This window comes from Vespula pensylvanica, chromosome 12, assembly GCF_014466175.1.
Source record: "Vespula pensylvanica isolate Volc-1 chromosome 12, ASM1446617v1, whole genome shotgun sequence".
Lineage (NCBI taxonomy): Eukaryota > Metazoa > Arthropoda > Insecta > Hymenoptera > Vespidae > Vespula > Vespula pensylvanica.
Genome location: NC_057696.1, coordinates 5,198,111 through 5,214,473, shown reverse-complemented (window position 1 = coordinate 5,214,473; position 16,363 = coordinate 5,198,111). Strand labels below are relative to the sequence as shown.

The window sequence follows — 16,363 nt, the reverse complement described above, 5'->3', positions numbered from 1 at the left end:
CGCACCATAAATTTTAATTAATATCAAAATGAAGATATGACGGTAAGTGTTACAGATATAATGAGATAGGATTTTAAATGCGGGTACGAGTACACGATTCGTTTAATTTGAAAATGCATTTTAAAACGTTAAAAAAACCTTATAAAAACGATGTTTTCAATTGTACTATTTCGAAGGGTCTCGTCGGTTTCTTCCCTGTTTACACGCTGAACCACTTCTGTTTTAACGTGGGTGGTAATTTCTCCGTTAATGCGATTGGATTCACTTCGACCGCGACCATTTCTTCGTTGTTCAACCAGTTCAAATAGACAAGGTGCTGTAGAATCCGCATATATAATTTCTCGTAAAACGACAATGATAAAGAATAAATTGGGATAGACATCAAAAATTACCTTGTATTTTTTGGCAACTTTGAAAGCATGTTGCGATTGCAAACTCAAAGCAGAGCTGCTATCTTCCGTGATATCGCCATTTTCACATTTTGGTATTTTCGCTTCTTTTTCTGGCAATTCATTTGCTTTATTTATGATATATACGGTAGAATCATCATGCATTATTATAATGTTCTCGTTGTATGAATCAAAACAAATATTTATTATCGGAAACGGACGTGCCAACCATTGTTTCGGAATACGACTTTGCAAGTTATTTGAAAATTGAGTGTACTGTTTTCTGGGTATATTATACTCAACGATCTAAAAACGTAATATTCGACATGAGATAAAGGCATGACGTACTAAAGTTAAATTCATATGTCATGTAAGTTTCGATAAGCTTCGATATGTAATTATACTATAACAATAATAAGGCTATAATAGTGTCACATTTTATAGTTGGAATTTTATTTTTCTTACCTTATGATCGGAATATACGACGACGAGATTTAGAGTACTTTTTTGTACGGCCATAGCTGTCGGCGGGCAACTGTACTTGGGTAGCTGCCACGGCTGAAGAGATTCTCGCGTAAGATCTCCATCGACTTTGTATATTGCAATACTGCTTTGACGATCGGCACATATTAAATACTTACTATCCGGTGAAAAGCATACGAGACTGACATTTACGATAGATTCATTCGTCGTTTGGAACGATCCAATGTGCCTCAAACTTTTCTTATTCAATTTGTATAGCGTTACTACGTTCTCTCTTCCATCGTTGTTTATCGTCACTAATAGTTTACCGTTTGGACTGAACAACATTTTCTGTATTCTGTTCGCAGATATATCGGTATCGTTTCTTGACAATAGAGCGTCTCCCTCTACTACGTCAAAATTGAATACTCTGACATGAGTATCCGTGGAATACACAATAGTTTTGGAATCTTTACTAATGGCACAAGATAAAATACTTTCAACCCCTTTTGTTCTAAGTTCTAATAATTTCATAGGTTCTTCATCCAATTGGTGTAACATGCCTACTTTTACAGATTCTGAAGAAGTTTTCACCGACGACCCGAGTCTCCACAATTCGAGATAATTGGTATAACATAACAATACACATCTAGATCTTTTGCATAAGATAACGGAAGGTGGCTGAAGCAAAGGTGGATATTTCACTAATATCTTAGGAGGATAACTCGATTGAGCTAAATATCCGTCTACCCCAGCAGAGTATAATTTACCATCTGCCTCTACCAACGCTCTAACATCGTGAGAATGTAATCTCCTTTCGATACCCTTTACCCATTGCGGTTTTCCGCTAGATTTTAAAGTAACTTTACAGAAACTTCGTACGACAGGGTCAACTCCCGCGCAATAGACAACATTTTTTTCATGAGACAAAGTGACTGCCAATATATCGGCAGTATGACTTTCGTGAGACTCGATTAAAGTGCCCATATGAGGATCCCAAAAGGACAAATAACCACGAGAGTCGCCAGAAATAATTAAATTATCGTCTGTCACCGCGAGACACCATACGATAGTTTCCTTCTTTGCTTCCGTTCTAGACGTGGTCATTTTATGAATAGCGTGGCCTGAAACGGCGCTCCAAACTCTTACGGTATCCGTGGATCCTGTATATATCATTTCTCCTGTATTATCCCATTTAATGCATAGAATTCTCCCTTTTTGTTTGTCAAATATCCGTTCGTAAATTAACGTATCTTCCGCGATAGAAAACGTATTGATGTATCCGTCCTCTGTACCAACAGCAATGAGCGTTTTTTGTTGATTAACGTCCATGCACCATGCTGCTCCACCTGTAACTGCTACCTTATATTTAATTCCCAACGTAATTAAATTGTATTCCACGATTAGACCATGAAGACCAGTCGAGAAAAGTCTCGAACCGATCCAAAGAATGCTTTCCACAGAATTTTCAGAATGACCAGGGATTGTACACTCGACGAACGGAGCATTCCCAACGTTCCATACCTCTATCGAATTATCGTTTCTACGAATAACAAGAAAATAATACACGTAAAAATCATTCTGACGCTTGTATACATTGAAATAATAAAAACTAACCTAGCGAGTGCTAACTTCTTCGTTTTTGGTTCGTGACACAAACAAGTAGCGGACTTAGGTTCCAGATTGTAAAATCTAACGTTATGTATTTTAAACGTTGTCATATTTCACAAAAATATCTTACATTCGTTTACAAGACTATCCTAAATTCAAACGAAATATTACACACACGTGGTATTCAAGCTATTACGATTATGCCACTGTATAACAGTGTTGTTACTAGCGTAAGACCTTGATCCGAAGAACCAATGAAAAGCAAGATTTTTTTCTCTTCGTTCTCATTGTTGATATATTTTAATAAAACGAAACGACAATTAATTAATAATAATATTTAATAATTAAATATTGGAGAGAGATATCGATCGAACACGAACCATATAAATGAGTAACTGTACTAAAAGTTCGACGCGACTCGTTAGCCAATCAGCATAGAGCTATTACAGAAAGTGATTATCGCTGTTTGGAAATGCTTGGAAATACTTCACTTATCGATTTTTTATTAACAACGAAGACCCTTTGCCTCGAAAGCTCATAAATTCTTAATCTTCTGTTCTATGGATGTGTGTATATAACCTAAATATAATAAGATATTCTTTTTCTCGTTAGTAAACACATTTTACGCAGGCGCGTAAATTAATCTAGAAGACGCCCTGTAGTTCATCCTACTTGATATCAATTACTTTTGGTTAGAAAACCATCGAAACTTGCCAAAGTGCGCTATTCGTTCTGCTACGTTGGAGGACGTATATTGACAATTGGATTGCGTGAGAACGATTTAAAGTAGGCTTTTTCTCGACTCGAAGACCTCTCTTCTTGCAAGTTACAAGTTCTCGGCCTTTTACATCTTATTCCTTTACGGAAAATAATTGTCAAAGCCAAAGTAAACAGGTAAATAAATACAAATCGTATTCGGCGCACGAATGTGCCTTATTATCGATTGTAACTATTTCTAGAAGGTACTACAACGTATGCATTTACTGTCATTTTGCTAACGTACAGGTTCGATCAACATTTAATACTATATTTATCGAATGTTATAAGAACGTATTATTGCTCAAAGTGTCGTAACGGTCGAACGGTTACATATTATAATGTAAAACTTATCTCGTATCTCTCTAGGACTTATCACGATAATTTCACGGAAAAAGTTAATGATATTTTCCGGGAATAGCCGGAAAGTAATCGTGACGTTTTAAGTTTCATTTTAATTACTAGGAAACTACATATGCGTATCTTCTTTTATGCGTAGATCGATTATCTACGATTTGTAAATATTGATCTGAATATTAAATATTTTGGTAATTGTCGCCGTCCTCGTTTATTGTTATGAATTCTTCGCATTGCTTATTTAGAAAAGACTTATCTGCGAATTATTCTTTATCTTCCTACATTTCGACGAACGTATTCTCTTGGTAGGTTATAATTCGTAACGTCGAATTATCACAATTAATAATATATACCTACATTAATAATAAGCTTCTTCTTACGAGGACGTATTCTACCTTATAAGCTATTAGTAATTGTTATCTATGCGAAATAATAACAAAAGATTTTATTAGTGATAAGATAGACGTACAGTGTTCCAAGAACTTAGCTGTATTCATTTTTTTTTTTAACTCTATATTACTTTTAGCTACATTACGCGACGCACACACACACGTACATGTACTATAATGTAAGATAATGTGTTTATATTATTAGCATGTTATTACCTCTTTAAGGTTGCCGATACATTCGTGCATTGCTGTTTTCTTATTACATTGTACTATATCAACTTGTTATAATGATAGATTCTTTTTCAGTTAATACAAGCAAAAAGATGACCACTTGGAACGTACCAGGTGCAGGATACTATCCAGGGCAACAAGGTTTTAATTTTTTTCTTACGTTTTAACCAAAGTTATATTCTTTTTTTTTTTATACTAATTTGATGTGTTAATACAGCATACTGTCACAGCCTGCAGAATGCACTGCAATAATGCTTCAAATGGCATTTGTCATTTCGTCTCATCTCTGTAACATTTATATATATATGTAATCCTATATTCATCTGATAAAAGAAATTATATTTATTTTTTATTATCCAATTTGTAAAATATATTTAATATATATATATAAAATATGTGCTAGCACTTTACAACCCTATAGGAAATATAGATTCAAGATATTAATGCAATATGTGCCAAAACTTTCTCCGCATCTATATAGTCGATTAGCAAATACAGTTTCTGTAAAGGCATAGTATTGACATAGCTGATTAGTAAACGACATTTATCATACATATACAAATAGTACGCTCTTCTGCAAGAAACAAAGATGTTGTTCATATCCGTATGATGTGGCACGCAATGTATTAATGTTTATCACGATCGTGTAATAATAATTCTTCGCGATGATGCATGCTTATATTATAATATAGAGGGTATTGTAAAGAAAATATTGGAGTACGTTCGTTCATGTTTGTGAATGTTTGTTACGTAGGTTTTCCTTACCCACCACAAAATCCTGGTTATCCGCCGCCGCAGGAAGGATATCCACTTCCATATTCGGCAGGAAACGCTCCGCCACGTAAACCAAATTTGTTTAATAGACGAGTTGTCAAACGATTATATTTATTATATTCCATTTCTTTTGATTTTAGCACCAGGATTTGTACCACCACCAGGTGTACCACCTTACGGTCACGTTCCACCTCCTACCGGAACACCATTTGGTGTAACTCCGCAACCAGGGATGTATGGTTCAAGTTATGCGGAAGATCCCTTACAAGACGACATAAAGGGATTTGAGTTTAATGACAAAACGATAAGAAATGGGTTTATTAGGTGTGCATCTTAATGTTAAAAAGATTGATCAGCCTTGTCGCTGATCCTGATTCGTGAAATGATATAATTAATTTTTTTTTTATTTACAGAAAAGTATACGCAATTTTAATGGTTCAGTTATTAATCACTCTATCATTGATAGCTACATTTCTGTACCATAAACCGACACAGAGATGGGCGATGCAACATCGAGAAATATTTTGGATTTGTTTTGCCGCGACAATAATTTTGATCATTTGTATGGCTTGTTGTACCAGTGTTAGACGTAAGGCTCCGATGAATTTCATCTTTCTTTTCTTATTTACGTTAGCGGAGGGAGTTTTATTAGCGATGGCTGCATCTACCTACAAATCGGAAGAAGTAAGTTACATTTTAAGGAGTAAGTTGTTCTTCATGATGGAACAAGTTTGGAATTGTTAATATATACGGTGTCTTCGCTTCACAGGTACTGATGGCAGTCGGAATAACGGCAGCTGTTTGTTTAGCGCTAACAATTTTTGCGTTTCAAACGAAATACGATTTTACCAGTTGTCATACCGTTTTGTTCATAGCTCTCGTTGTCTTAATTATATTCGGTATTATTGCAATGATTTGGCCTAGTAAAATCATGCAACTTGTTTACGCATCGTTGGGTGCGCTTATTTTTTCATTCTATTTGATTTATGATACTCAAATGATAATTGGAGGTAAACACAAGTATTCGACTTCTCCTGAAGAGTACATTTTTGCGGCATTGAATTTGTACCTGGATGTTATTAACATTTTCGTGGATATTCTTGCCATCATTGGTGCGTCTCGAGATTAACGTAAAGAAAATACTTGAACATTCCGCTGTATTAAACTTCTCTACTAAACGCGTAGTAGGCTTTTATTTATCACCTTGCTTCGACTCTCTATACTTTTTCCTAGAGAGTACATCACAAGTGAGGGAAGGGAGAAATGTAAAGCGAATCTTTATTGTCTAAGGAGAATTAGCTTTTACATATTTTCCTATATATGGACAATAGGAGAAAAAAAAAACAGAAAATGGTTACCATCTGACCCAGTTTTACGTTTAGTCTTTCATTTTGAAAATGAAAACTGTTTCTTATTATTTTATTTTGAAATTATATGTATCATAATTTTCGTCGATCTTTAATATCATTGATAATCATTTTGTCGTTGTTATTTAGTTACTGCATTTGATCATTATTATAATTTTAATCGAAGATAAAGATTATGAGATAAGACGTTTCGTATAAAATATAAAAGTAATTTTAATCTTTAGAAATTAATTCGTTTCGATTCCTTTTTTGTAAAGTAAGAATTATCATTTCTCAGAGATATTTTCCATCTCTGACGATTAATTTTTCCTCTTGAAAATTTTAATTAGGAACTACCTCTATTTTTTTATTTTGTCTTTCTTTCTTCCCCCCCCCCCCCCCCCCCCGTTACCTTCACGTCGTTCCAACGGGCACATAACATTATTGTTATGCACTTTATGTATGACAATTGAATGAACGATACAATTGCTAAATTATTAATATCATTGTTCCTTACTTTAATGATGAAAATATTATATACGATGTGTAACGTTATATGCAGTCTACCGATTGATAGAAAATCCTAGACACTTGATCGCTCTTTATGTATTTATATAGGTATTTGTCAATATGTTTAATCTTTGTTCATGTTTGAATAATAAAAGTTACAGATATAAAATAATTATCATTCTATTTTCACCGTACTTGTACACGGTAAAGACTTCGTTTGTACTCGTAAAATATTTCGTAAAAACGCGAATAATTCGACTCGATATATGTCTATATATCGATGTACATACGTATCGAAATAGGTTCTACGATATTCAACATTGAAAGGATCATAGAGCAATAATGGAATGACTTCGAAATCTTGAATATTTATATTTATAGTAAATTAGTCTTACACAAATAGGATAAAAGCTTTTGGTTCAAAGCTTTTCAATTTAAATTTAAAAAGGATCCAATTAAAACTTAATTGTAAAGAAGCCACGTGATGTGCAACGTTCATATGAAAAAGCGTTAAAGTTTACATAGATAGATAGAAATGTTTAAAATGTTAGCATTCGTTCTCATGCTTCCCATGGTAACAAATTTCAGCTTCGTAACAAACGATATGACATAACTAACTTTGTTCGACCACTAATGCATATTTTCGTATGAAAAAATGAAGCCTTATCGATAAAGCTAATATCAATAGATATTCTATATTAGCTTTCTTCATCAACGGAGGTTCAGTCTGTATACGTGCATTAGATACACTTACAAATATATTTATGTATGCATAAAATAGCATTTACAGTTCATTCTCTGAAGCCTGTGGATATAACGAAAGAATTTTACATTGAAAAATAAAATTGGATAATTTGTTGACAACCCTTCATTAAATTGTACTCAATGTTATTACCACAATTGACATCCAATTAACTGAATTAGTTTTGATCAGGCAGTGTCACAAAGAGTTTAATTATGCTATTATGTTTTAAATTATGTTCTATATCTATCCACAAATCTATTTCAAGTGGCACGCGTTTATATATATATATATATATATTTGTGTATATATATACATATATATATAGATATATATAGATATATATATATATATAGATATAGATAGAGATAGTTTATTATGCGCCATTAAATAAATAATATAAAATTAGCAGCACCGATTGGAACTTCTCTCCACCCTTCTATCAACGGTTACTCTATCCGGAGCATCCTGCGGTTCTTTTCCCTGAATTTTTTCCAAAATTGCTTCTGCTAATTCGCTGAATGCCCGATCGATATTGATATTAGCTTTTGCAGACGTTTCCATAAATCTGATGCCATGCTCTCTTGCTATCTACAAGAAATAATTCTTTATTGGCAACATAATCGTTAGAACGCTGTCAGTGTGGATTAAATTATGTAATATGTATCTTACTGCTTCTCCTTTCTCAGTACTAACGACGCGTTTATCTTCCATATCACTTTTGTTACCAAGTATCATTTTTTCTACGTCTTCATTTGCATGCTGCAAGAGTATCGATTATAAAACATGACGGCACCGAGAAATAATTGATCCTGCGCTATAAAAACACTTGAAAAGAATATTTACCTCGTCGATATTTCTTAACCATTTAACTATATTCTCAAAAGTTTTTTCATTCGTTATATCGTAAACGAGCATTATACCCATGGCACCTCTGTAATAGGACGTCGTGATAGTATGAAATCTTTCTTGACCAGCAGTGTCCCTAGAAACATTTCCGTTTAGAACAATTGTACTAAAGGGATAACGATCTACGGCGTCTTACCATATCTGTAATTTGATCTTTTTCCCTTTCAACTCGACGGTCTTGATCTTGAAATCGATACCTGTAAAAATATGACGATCGTTAGGAGAATCGTCATAAATATACTAAATAATTAAAAGATACGAGGAGAAGGTGATCGATAAAAATTGACGTTCGAACGTAAAGCAAACTTGGGGCGATTTAAATCGGCAGTCTAACCTAAACGATCGAACTAGGAAACAATCGAAAGGAAAAAGAACGACCGATCGAATGATCAATCGCTTTAAATCTCACCTATGGTAGAAATGAAGGTCGTAGAGAAAGCGTCATCGGAAAATCTGAAGAGTATACAAGTCTTGCCGACTCCGGAATCACCGATGAGGAGCAACTTGAACAACAGGTCGTACGTCTTTTTCGCCATTTCACGGAGCTGTTTCTCGTTAAGGATACTTGAGATCAAAGAGGGAAAAGAACGATCGCTTGCGGTAGTGTAAAAAGGAAGAGGATATCCTGAGGATCGAGGATGTCTCGAACATCGAACGCTACGTGCCGATTTATAAGAATTTCAAGGTCGAACGAGGGCGCGTCTTCGACGTAAAACGAGTATCTCGGTACGACGGGAAAACCGGTCACAGGGAGAACTATTAAAAGACGACGCGGCGACGCACGACGATGCGGCGCGCAATGAAAGGCATTGGGGTGACTTCGTGCTTCGCGCTCGCGGAACGATGACGAATTCGCTTTTCCCAAGATCGTTCGAGTATAATTATATCTATATCGTGCCCTCAAGCGACATGTTTCATCGACGACGAAGATGACGATGATGAGGAGGAGGACGACGACGACGACGACGACGACGACGACGTATATATTTTTCAACGCATTATACAACTTTCCCTATCGTATTTACGTACGAATCTATAAGTACGAATGATGCGTCTTAACGATCGTTCGTAAAAGATCCTTTTGGTTACCGCGGGATGTCACTAGCAATTCTTATATTTTTCATCTTTTTTATCTTGGAACTTAACAACGGTTTTCTCGTCTCTTTCTCTCTCTCCCCCCTCCCTAGTACAAAGCGATCCGTATTCTTTTTTGTCACCCCGTTCGTTCGATCCACATGTTTGATGACAATTACGTAGAAAAAGCGTAAAAATAGAGTCGAGTTTTTTCTCCGTTTTCTTTCGTCAGTAACATCAACGTCGTCGTCGTCGTCTCTCCCTCTCTCTCTCTCTCTCTCTATTTTTGCGTCATTCGATTTAATCGCACATCAATTATTTAGTTTCTTTGGAATTTTTCTCGCTTGTTTCTCGCAGAGATTCGATCCGTTCGGAGAATCAAATTCGCGAGGAAGGAACGCGATAGGAAAGTATATTACGTCTTTGTTGCGAATGCACGCAAGCTTTATAACTAAGATAACATAATGTAGAAACGATCGATTTCGCGTTGAATTTCATCCATCGTTTCGTGTATACCCTAGTATAGTATGGTGTAATCGACGAACAACGCATACGAATGTCGCAGGACGTAAGAAATACGTGCGCGACTTTTTTTTGCCCGTCTCTCTCTCTAAGCGAGGGACAAGGCCAGAAGCTTCGGAATGTCGTCGCAAGACGGCGCGATTAACGCTAGTCGTTATTTGTTGTTCCGCAACGTAGTACGCAGTTCCGCCGAGACGTACGGGGTTTTATCATCGATGGATTTTCAACAAATACGTTAAAAAATATCGTCTTTCACTTCTGCACAGGGCGCCGCGGTTTGAGACGACGTGCGACGAGGAAACATGGCTGCGAAGGTAAAACATTACGATCCGTTCAGCTCGGCCAGTTCAGAGAGGTAACTTCTCCAAAGGTTCTTTTCTCGTTCTTCTCTTCGCATCAACCTCTTGGAATCCGCAAACGTTGTTTATCTTTGCGTTCTTTGTTCCGTTTATAGCGAGGATGGAGAAATTTCTTTGGACGATCGCGAGTTTCTCGTCGATGAAATTTGCGACGAAGCGACACCCACGCCGCAATCGCCGAGACCACCGTCCACTGGTACGATCATTGATATTCCCGATTTCTTTTCTTTCATTCGAAATATTCGAACGATAAAGTTACATATTTTCTCTCCTTTTATGCTCTCATCTGTATGTATCTCGTCTGTACGTTATCTGTGCGGTTGATCGTTATCTTGATTATTTTTTAACCAGGTTGCGAAAGAGTTTGCTTCAAAGAAATATGGAGTACTCGCATATGGCAACAATCAGACGATCATTTATTCCAAACAGATATCTTTGCTTTCTCGAAGAAGACAGCTTTTTCCGCCACAAGTACTAATGTCTCCTTTCCTTTTCCTCCTTTTATTTACCGTATAATTATACAATTATCATCGTTATATCGTTGTTTCACTGTTTATTAGGGACGCTAACTTAAATCGTACGATGTTTGATACGACAGGTTCGCAAAAATCTCCACGTTCGAGAAGGCAACGTACCACCAGTATGACGCAATCTAGTAAAAAGACGTCCGCGGAATCTATCATTAGAAGTAAGAGAGGAACCATATATACGGCAGGTAGACCGCCTTGGTATAATTCCGCGGGACAGCAGGTAGAACCTTTTGTAATTGGTAAGGAATTTTCCTTCCGAGGAGGACTTAGGCCCTTCTAAAGTTAAGCAGAATATAACGAAGAATTTATTTTAGGAATTTGCGGAGGTAGTGCTTCGGGAAAAACTACAGTAGCTACGAAAATAATAGAGTCTTTGAGCGTACAATGGGTGACTCTCCTCAGTATGGATTCGTTTTACAAAGTACGTAGGCAGTTAGTATTTCTACTTGATAGGGAAAATATTTATTAAATTGCTATGTGATTTTCGTTGCGAGCGTAGGTGTTGAATGAAAAACAGCATGAAATGGCAGCACGCAACGAATATAATTTTGATCATCCGGATGCGTTTGATATAGAACTTCTCAAGACTACGTTACAACGATTAAAAGAGGGAAGAATGGTGGAAGTTCCTATTTATAATTTTGTAACGCATCGTAGAGAGAGTAGGACTGTAAGTTGATAAATTAATAGGACTAGTATGCGCATCCGTTCGGTGCTACTTCCCATAGTGTAACATGCTCTTTGTTTTCTTTTTATAAGAAAACAATGTATGGCGCCAATGTCATTATATTTGAGGGAATATTTACCTTTTATAATGTGGATGTATTGAAGGTAAGTAATTACGTGTTTGACAAGCGACACCAGAGTATGTTAAATTTTTAAGTAGAAAGTAAAGGTCCATCCGCTGAATTCATTTAATTTCTATGATCGTCGCGAAGATGTGCGATATGAAGATATTCGTCGATACCGATGCCGACGTACGACTCGCACGAAGATTACGTAGAGATATATCGCAAAGAGGAAGAGATCTGGAAGGGGTCTTGAAACAATATTGTACTATGGTACAACCTGCCTTTTATTATTACATAGCACCGCTCATGGTCCACGCCGATATTATCGTACCTCGCGGTGGGGAGAATGAAGTTGCTATAGAACTTATCGTACAACACGTGCATACGCAATTACAATTGGTATGCCTTTGTAACGTAATCATTGTTACCGTCGTAACGTAAATACCAGAGTCTTTAAGCGCAATTATATTCTCTTGATTTTAGAGAGGATTTAAGCTTAGAGAACAATTAGCCCATTCTTACATAGGTCAACCGTTGCCTACGTCCTTGTATTTACTTCCTGATACGCCACAAATTAAAGGTCTACATACGTTTATAAGAAACAAGGATACCTATAGAGACGAATTTATATTTTATTCGAAACGTTTGATACGTCTGGTTATAGAATACGCATTGTCTCTGTTACCGTTCGAGGTAAGCACGAAAGAAAAATAATCTACGAAAGGTAAAGGGAAGAGCGAGGTAATAGCAAAATAATTCGTTTAATAACTAAGGAAGTTACGGTGGAGACACCACAAGGAATACCTTACCAAGGAAAGCGGGGTGCCACGGACAAGATCTGTGGCGTGTCCATATTACGGGCCGGAGAAACGATGGAACAGGCGGTTCGAGACGTATGTAAAGATATAAGAATAGGAAAAATTCTAATACAAACGAATCAACAGACTGGCGAACCCGAGGTATTTATTACATATAGTAAACATCATTTTGAAGTTGTTCTTAAATATCATTTTGATGCAATTCTTCTTTCTTAGCTTTATTATTTGCGTCTTCCGAAAGATATCAAGGATTACAGAGTCATATTAATGGATGCTACGGTAGCAACCGGTGCTGCCGCCATGATGGCCATTAGAATTCTTCTCGATCACGACGTAGCGGAAGAAAATGTTTTACTAGTCTCCTTACTCATGGCGGAATCAGGTGTCCATTCTATCGCATATGCTTTCCCAAAAGTGAAAATAGTTACTTCCGCTTTGGATCCAGAGATAAATAATAAATTTTACGTACTACCAGGTATCGGCAATTTTGGTGACAGATATTTCGGTACCGAACCATCTTCCATAGACGATTAACGAATTTTATGTTATTACGATTGATTATTTGTAGTCTTACTGGTTTCTTGCCTCTGCTATTGCGATAGCGCGTACAACCATTTTTCTCGTACAACTTATTATTTAAGTTTTTAATTTCTCCCCTGTTCGGAGAGTTGTACAGTTGCAATGATTTCTTAACACCATCTCCTTGTTACGTGATTTCTTTGTCGAAAATAAGTTTGTAATAAATTCTAATTACATTGGTATTTTATTTTTTATGATACGTGTATATATATATATATACACACATACACACACACGCGCGCTCATTTTATTGAATCGTTTACAAAGGTGTTGTACCAACAGTACCAGCTTCAGCGGCTGCGCCAGTTCCATGCAGTTGTCTGTAACCTCTAGCACTCGCTCGACACGATCGGCGCCATGTATCCAAGTTATTGTTAGCAGTACCACTTGGCTGACCCAGAAGATATGTGATCAGTCTATCAAGAGCCTCCAAGTCTTCGTTGGTACTTGTAGAATCTGGTAAACCATCTGGTAATCCATTTGGATGATCAGCGCTCGTGGAACGAGCCATCATTTCGTCGCTTGACCTTTCATCGTCGTCATTGGTACTGACGTGTGTAGGAAGGCCAAGTTTCGGAGTGATCTACAAATTAAGTTTTTTATCGTTTCGATTCGTCGCACCGATACGACGTTTAATTATATTTTTAACAAATCTTCGCCATTTACCTCTTCTGCTCCATGTCCATAACTCATTCTTTGAACTTGTCTAAAGGTTTCGTCGTCGATTGCCTCGCGTACGGCTTCGTTTAGAGTTCGTTCTAATACTTTTTGCTTAGTTTTGCTCAACCCGTCATAGTAGCTGTTGCATCATTATTCATTTATATAATATTATCTGTGTCATTTAATTACACACTCACTCACCTTGAATCCAGAGAACTGTTGTCTCTGGAAATATTTTTATCACGAACCAAACGTATATCGTGTTCCCAGAATCGTCTTAATTCCGGTGTAGAAGTATATGGCGCTGCTACTTCCTTGATCTAGAATAACATTTTTATAGGAGAAATTATAGGAGAAATGACGGTGTAGAACAATGCGAAGATGAGCCTTTTGAATAGATTACCTTGAGAACTATTATCGCCGTGATGAAGATACACATTACATTAATAAAGGTCAAGCATGCACTGATAATCCCATTGCAGAAGAACTCCACGGGCAGATAATCGGTATAAACGTATACGTAAGAGCTATTGAAGTCTGTATAAGATTCTCCTTTTATGTGTGGCATTTTGATAGGCTGATATATCAACCAGATGCATCCAAGAGCCCAAAACAAGCCCTACGAAAGGTGACTTAAGTTAACATTCGATTCGATTATATCCTATTTCGTTACGTTGTCGACTTACGCAATTAACGACCGGTGGTAACAACGAAGCGGATATAGCAACACCGATCAAAGGCCCGTTACTACCTTGCAACAAGGCAACGGCTACACCCGTACCCGAAGGAAGTGCCCACAATACACCCATCCAGAGAGATCTGTAGTTACCTCTATGAAAGATATTCCGTAGTCTAAATTGCCTTCTTCCTCGAGTAAGTTCATTTCGTTTCATCGATCGGCTTACCTGCCTTTCATTTCATCGGTCGGCCAATCGTTGTAACCCCAAGGCATTTCCGTCGTTCCAAGAATAAGGCCGAATATAAATCCAAAAAGTATAGACAAGAATATACCTAACAAGAGACTCTTCAATCCAACCAACTGAAGACTTCTGTCTGCTATTATCGTGCCAAAGGTCAAAGACATAACGGGTCCCTTTGTTTAAATAAATCAAGAGGATGAAAGAAACGAAATATATACTTTGTGCGTTCGTCGAACAACGAAGAGTCTTACCATCAAAGGCGATACCAACATGGCCGCTACCACATTGGTCGCACTGTTTTCAACAAGGCCCAACGCAGCTAAACAACTAAAGATTTTGTATTTTTTGCTATTTCAGAAAAAGAATCCATTGTACCGTATGATTATACGAAGTACTCTTACTTACTCGGCCGTTAGCACCAGTAGAACGTAATCGAAAGAAAGATCACCACCACTTCGAACGCCATCTACCACTTGCTTAACCGTCAACTTGGAACGTATAGAATCCACGAAATCGGTCCAAGCATCCTTCTGATCCTGAGCCTCTTTTTTCCTGAAACGCAAGCGAGCTACGAGGATAACGGAGGAATTCGTTGACTCGCCAATTAGAAATTACCTGCGAGCTATTTCGTCCTTGATCGTCGTAGATCCGTTAGGTCCCACGCTACTGTAGGTACACTGAGTCGGTATTACACTGAAAATAATAGTTCACTGTTCCGTTTTACTGTGTATTGTTATTTTTGTTTTTTTCTTTATTTGTGCCGTAGATGCGTTACCTAACGATGGAATTCATTTTGACTCCTATGCCCATCTCTGTGAGACAATGTATACAATTTTCACACGCATCGCCAGCAGGAACTGGGAATATGACCTGATTCGATAGACGGGAAAGTAGAGATACGATTAAACATAAGTAGAGAACATTCGTTGCTTTACCTCGTAGTACATGTTCTCCTTGTCTTTGCACCACACAACGTGTTCCACTTTGAGTTTTTTCAGCAATTCTGTCAACACCTGCCAGAACGAATTTATTAAAAATATTACAAACTATGAAAAGATATATACGTAATTAGTAAATGTTTAAAGTTGACCGTTTCCATGGAAACGAAGATTGGTGTCTTCGAACGAAGAGCAGCTCGAGCACGTGAATATTTTCGCGATGAAACGTCCAAGTCGGTGTCATCGTCGCCAACGAGAGCAACCTCGTTCTCCAGGTCGTCATCGAGCGTAAGAAGCTGTGCTTTCGTTTTCACTTCTTTCAATCGTAAATCGACTTTAGGTCCGACGACAGCGGGAATAAGTTCTTCAGGTTTTTTCGGCCGTTTCACGGGGATACCAAAAACTAGCTCGTGCTCGTAATTCAAAGTAGGAATGCACACTAAAAATACTACACCACCAGGCATTTTGATATCGCGTTCGATCGCGTGCGCGACTAAGAGTCGAATTTTGCGCCCGTTCGAAAGAATCTCTCTACGAAGACATTCGAGTTTCTCGGACGTAGGTACAAACTTAATTAGCTTAACGTTAATCGTTTTGTTGTTTGACTCTTAATGGAGAGAGAGAGAGAGAGAGAGAGAGAGAGAGAGCGAACGCTTGTGACTTTCCAGAACGTGATCCCAACATGATCTTCGATCG

General features: G+C 37.2%; 5 protein-coding genes across 8 annotated transcripts; 2 read left to right on the top strand and 3 right to left on the bottom strand.

Annotated features, from left to right (window-relative positions):
• Positions 1-84: 84 nt before the first annotated feature.
• On the bottom strand, positions 85-2,858 carry LOC122633545 (U3 small nucleolar RNA-associated protein 4 homolog). Its single transcript, XM_043821538.1, has 4 exons — positions 2,469-2,858; positions 855-2,394; positions 393-695; positions 85-316 (listed from the first exon to the last, which is right to left on the bottom strand). Exons 1-4 carry the CDS (start codon positions 2,570-2,572, stop codon positions 200-202), a joined length of 2,064 nt encoding a protein of 687 aa, XP_043677473.1. The 5' UTR covers positions 2,573-2,858; the 3' UTR covers positions 85-199.
• Positions 2,859-3,012: 154 nt separating this feature from the next.
• LOC122633551 (protein lifeguard 1) lies at positions 3,013-6,997 on the top strand. 2 transcript variants are annotated; one of them, XM_043821551.1, is made up of 6 exons: positions 3,014-3,356; positions 4,271-4,336; positions 4,950-5,036; positions 5,110-5,293; positions 5,383-5,653; positions 5,739-6,997. In XM_043821551.1, the coding sequence occupies exons 2-6, from the start codon at positions 4,288-4,290 to the stop codon at positions 6,096-6,098; spliced, it is 951 nt and encodes a 316-aa protein (XP_043677486.1). In that variant the 5' UTR covers positions 3,014-3,356; positions 4,271-4,287; the 3' UTR covers positions 6,099-6,997. The 2 variants fall into 2 exon arrangements, with proteins under 2 accessions (XP_043677487.1, XP_043677486.1); XM_043821552.1 differs by lacking the exon at positions 4,271-4,336 and having other exon boundaries at positions 3,013-3,356.
• LOC122633554 (ras-related protein Rab-10) lies at positions 6,707-9,379 on the bottom strand. The gene is made up of 6 exons (XM_043821555.1): positions 8,886-9,379; positions 8,613-8,673; positions 8,414-8,552; positions 8,240-8,329; positions 7,912-8,158; positions 6,707-7,867 (listed from the first exon to the last, which is right to left on the bottom strand). Exons 1-5 carry the CDS (start codon positions 9,010-9,012, stop codon positions 7,973-7,975), a joined length of 603 nt encoding a protein of 200 aa, XP_043677490.1. The 5' UTR covers positions 9,013-9,379; the 3' UTR covers positions 6,707-7,867; positions 7,912-7,972.
• A 751-nt stretch (positions 9,380-10,130) lies between these two features.
• LOC122633548 (uridine-cytidine kinase-like 1) lies at positions 10,131-13,331 on the top strand. Of its 3 annotated transcripts, XM_043821544.1 has the most exons (11): positions 10,131-10,427; positions 10,527-10,627; positions 10,783-10,902; positions 11,030-11,200; positions 11,276-11,382; positions 11,461-11,631; positions 11,721-11,792; positions 11,900-12,151; positions 12,236-12,445; positions 12,526-12,711; positions 12,787-13,331. In XM_043821544.1, the coding sequence occupies exons 1-11, from the start codon at positions 10,375-10,377 to the stop codon at positions 13,102-13,104; spliced, it is 1,761 nt and encodes a 586-aa protein (XP_043677479.1). In that variant the 5' UTR covers positions 10,131-10,374; the 3' UTR covers positions 13,105-13,331. The 3 variants fall into 3 exon arrangements, with proteins under 3 accessions (XP_043677479.1, XP_043677480.1, XP_043677481.1); XM_043821545.1 differs by lacking the exon at positions 10,783-10,902 and having other exon boundaries at positions 10,138-10,427; XM_043821546.1 differs by lacking the exon at positions 10,131-10,427 and having other exon boundaries at positions 10,992-11,200.
• Positions 12,019-16,298, bottom strand: LOC122633546. The gene is made up of 12 exons (XM_043821539.1): positions 15,820-16,298; positions 15,665-15,742; positions 15,505-15,599; positions 15,345-15,422; positions 15,135-15,281; positions 14,981-15,056; positions 14,715-14,902; positions 14,496-14,640; positions 14,213-14,428; positions 14,011-14,129; positions 13,816-13,948; positions 12,019-13,732 (listed from the first exon to the last, which is right to left on the bottom strand). The coding sequence occupies exons 1-12, from the start codon at positions 16,129-16,131 to the stop codon at positions 13,409-13,411; spliced, it is 1,911 nt and encodes a 636-aa protein (XP_043677474.1). The 5' UTR covers positions 16,132-16,298; the 3' UTR covers positions 12,019-13,408.
• Positions 16,299-16,363: the final 65 nt, after the last annotated feature.

Bases quoted from the DNA above. Each gene is read 5' to 3' on its own strand.
- LOC122633551 (XM_043821551.1), top strand. From the start codon at position 4,288: ATGACCACTTGGAACGTACCAGGTGCAGGATACTATCCAGGGCAACAA. The intron at 5,037-5,109 runs GTAAACCAAATT...TTTTGATTTTAG, and splicing joins GGCAGGAAACGCTCCGCCAC to CACCAGGATTTGTACCACCA. The intron at 5,294-5,382 runs GTGTGCATCTTA...TTTTATTTACAG, and splicing joins ATAAGAAATGGGTTTATTAG to AAAAGTATACGCAATTTTAA.
- LOC122633548 (XM_043821544.1), top strand. From the start codon at position 10,375: ATGGCTGCGAAGGTAAAACATTACGATCCGTTCAGCTCGGCCAGTTCA. The intron at 11,201-11,275 runs GTAAGGAATTTT...AATTTATTTTAG, and splicing joins GGTAGAACCTTTTGTAATTG to GAATTTGCGGAGGTAGTGCT. The intron at 12,152-12,235 runs GTATGCCTTTGT...TCTTGATTTTAG, and splicing joins TGCATACGCAATTACAATTG to AGAGGATTTAAGCTTAGAGA.
- LOC122633545 (XM_043821538.1), bottom strand. From the start codon at position 2,572: ATGACAACGTTTAAAATACATAACGTTAGATTTTACAATCTGGAACCT. The intron at 696-854 runs GTAAGAAAAATA...TTACGTTTTTAG, and splicing joins TCGTATATTCCGATCATAAG to ATCGTTGAGTATAATATACC. The intron at 317-392 runs GTAATTTTTGAT...CGGATTCTACAG, and splicing joins AAGTTGCCAAAAAATACAAG to CACCTTGTCTATTTGAACTG.
- LOC122633554 (XM_043821555.1), bottom strand. From the start codon at position 9,012: ATGGCGAAAAAGACGTACGACCTGTTGTTCAAGTTGCTCCTCATCGGT. The intron at 8,553-8,612 runs GTAAGACGCCGT...AAATGTTTCTAG, and splicing joins AAGATCAAATTACAGATATG to GGACACTGCTGGTCAAGAAA. The intron at 8,330-8,413 runs GTAAATATTCTT...ATACTCTTGCAG, and splicing joins GGTTAAGAAATATCGACGAG to CATGCAAATGAAGACGTAGA.
- LOC122633546 (XM_043821539.1), bottom strand. From the start codon at position 16,131: ATGCCTGGTGGTGTAGTATTTTTAGTGTGCATTCCTACTTTGAATTAC. The intron at 15,423-15,504 runs GTAACGCATCTA...TATTATTTTCAG, and splicing joins AAAATGAATTCCATCGTTAG to TGTAATACCGACTCAGTGTA. The intron at 14,130-14,212 runs GTAATCTATTCA...ATGTTATTCTAG, and splicing joins CGGCGATAATAGTTCTCAAG to ATCAAGGAAGTAGCAGCGCC.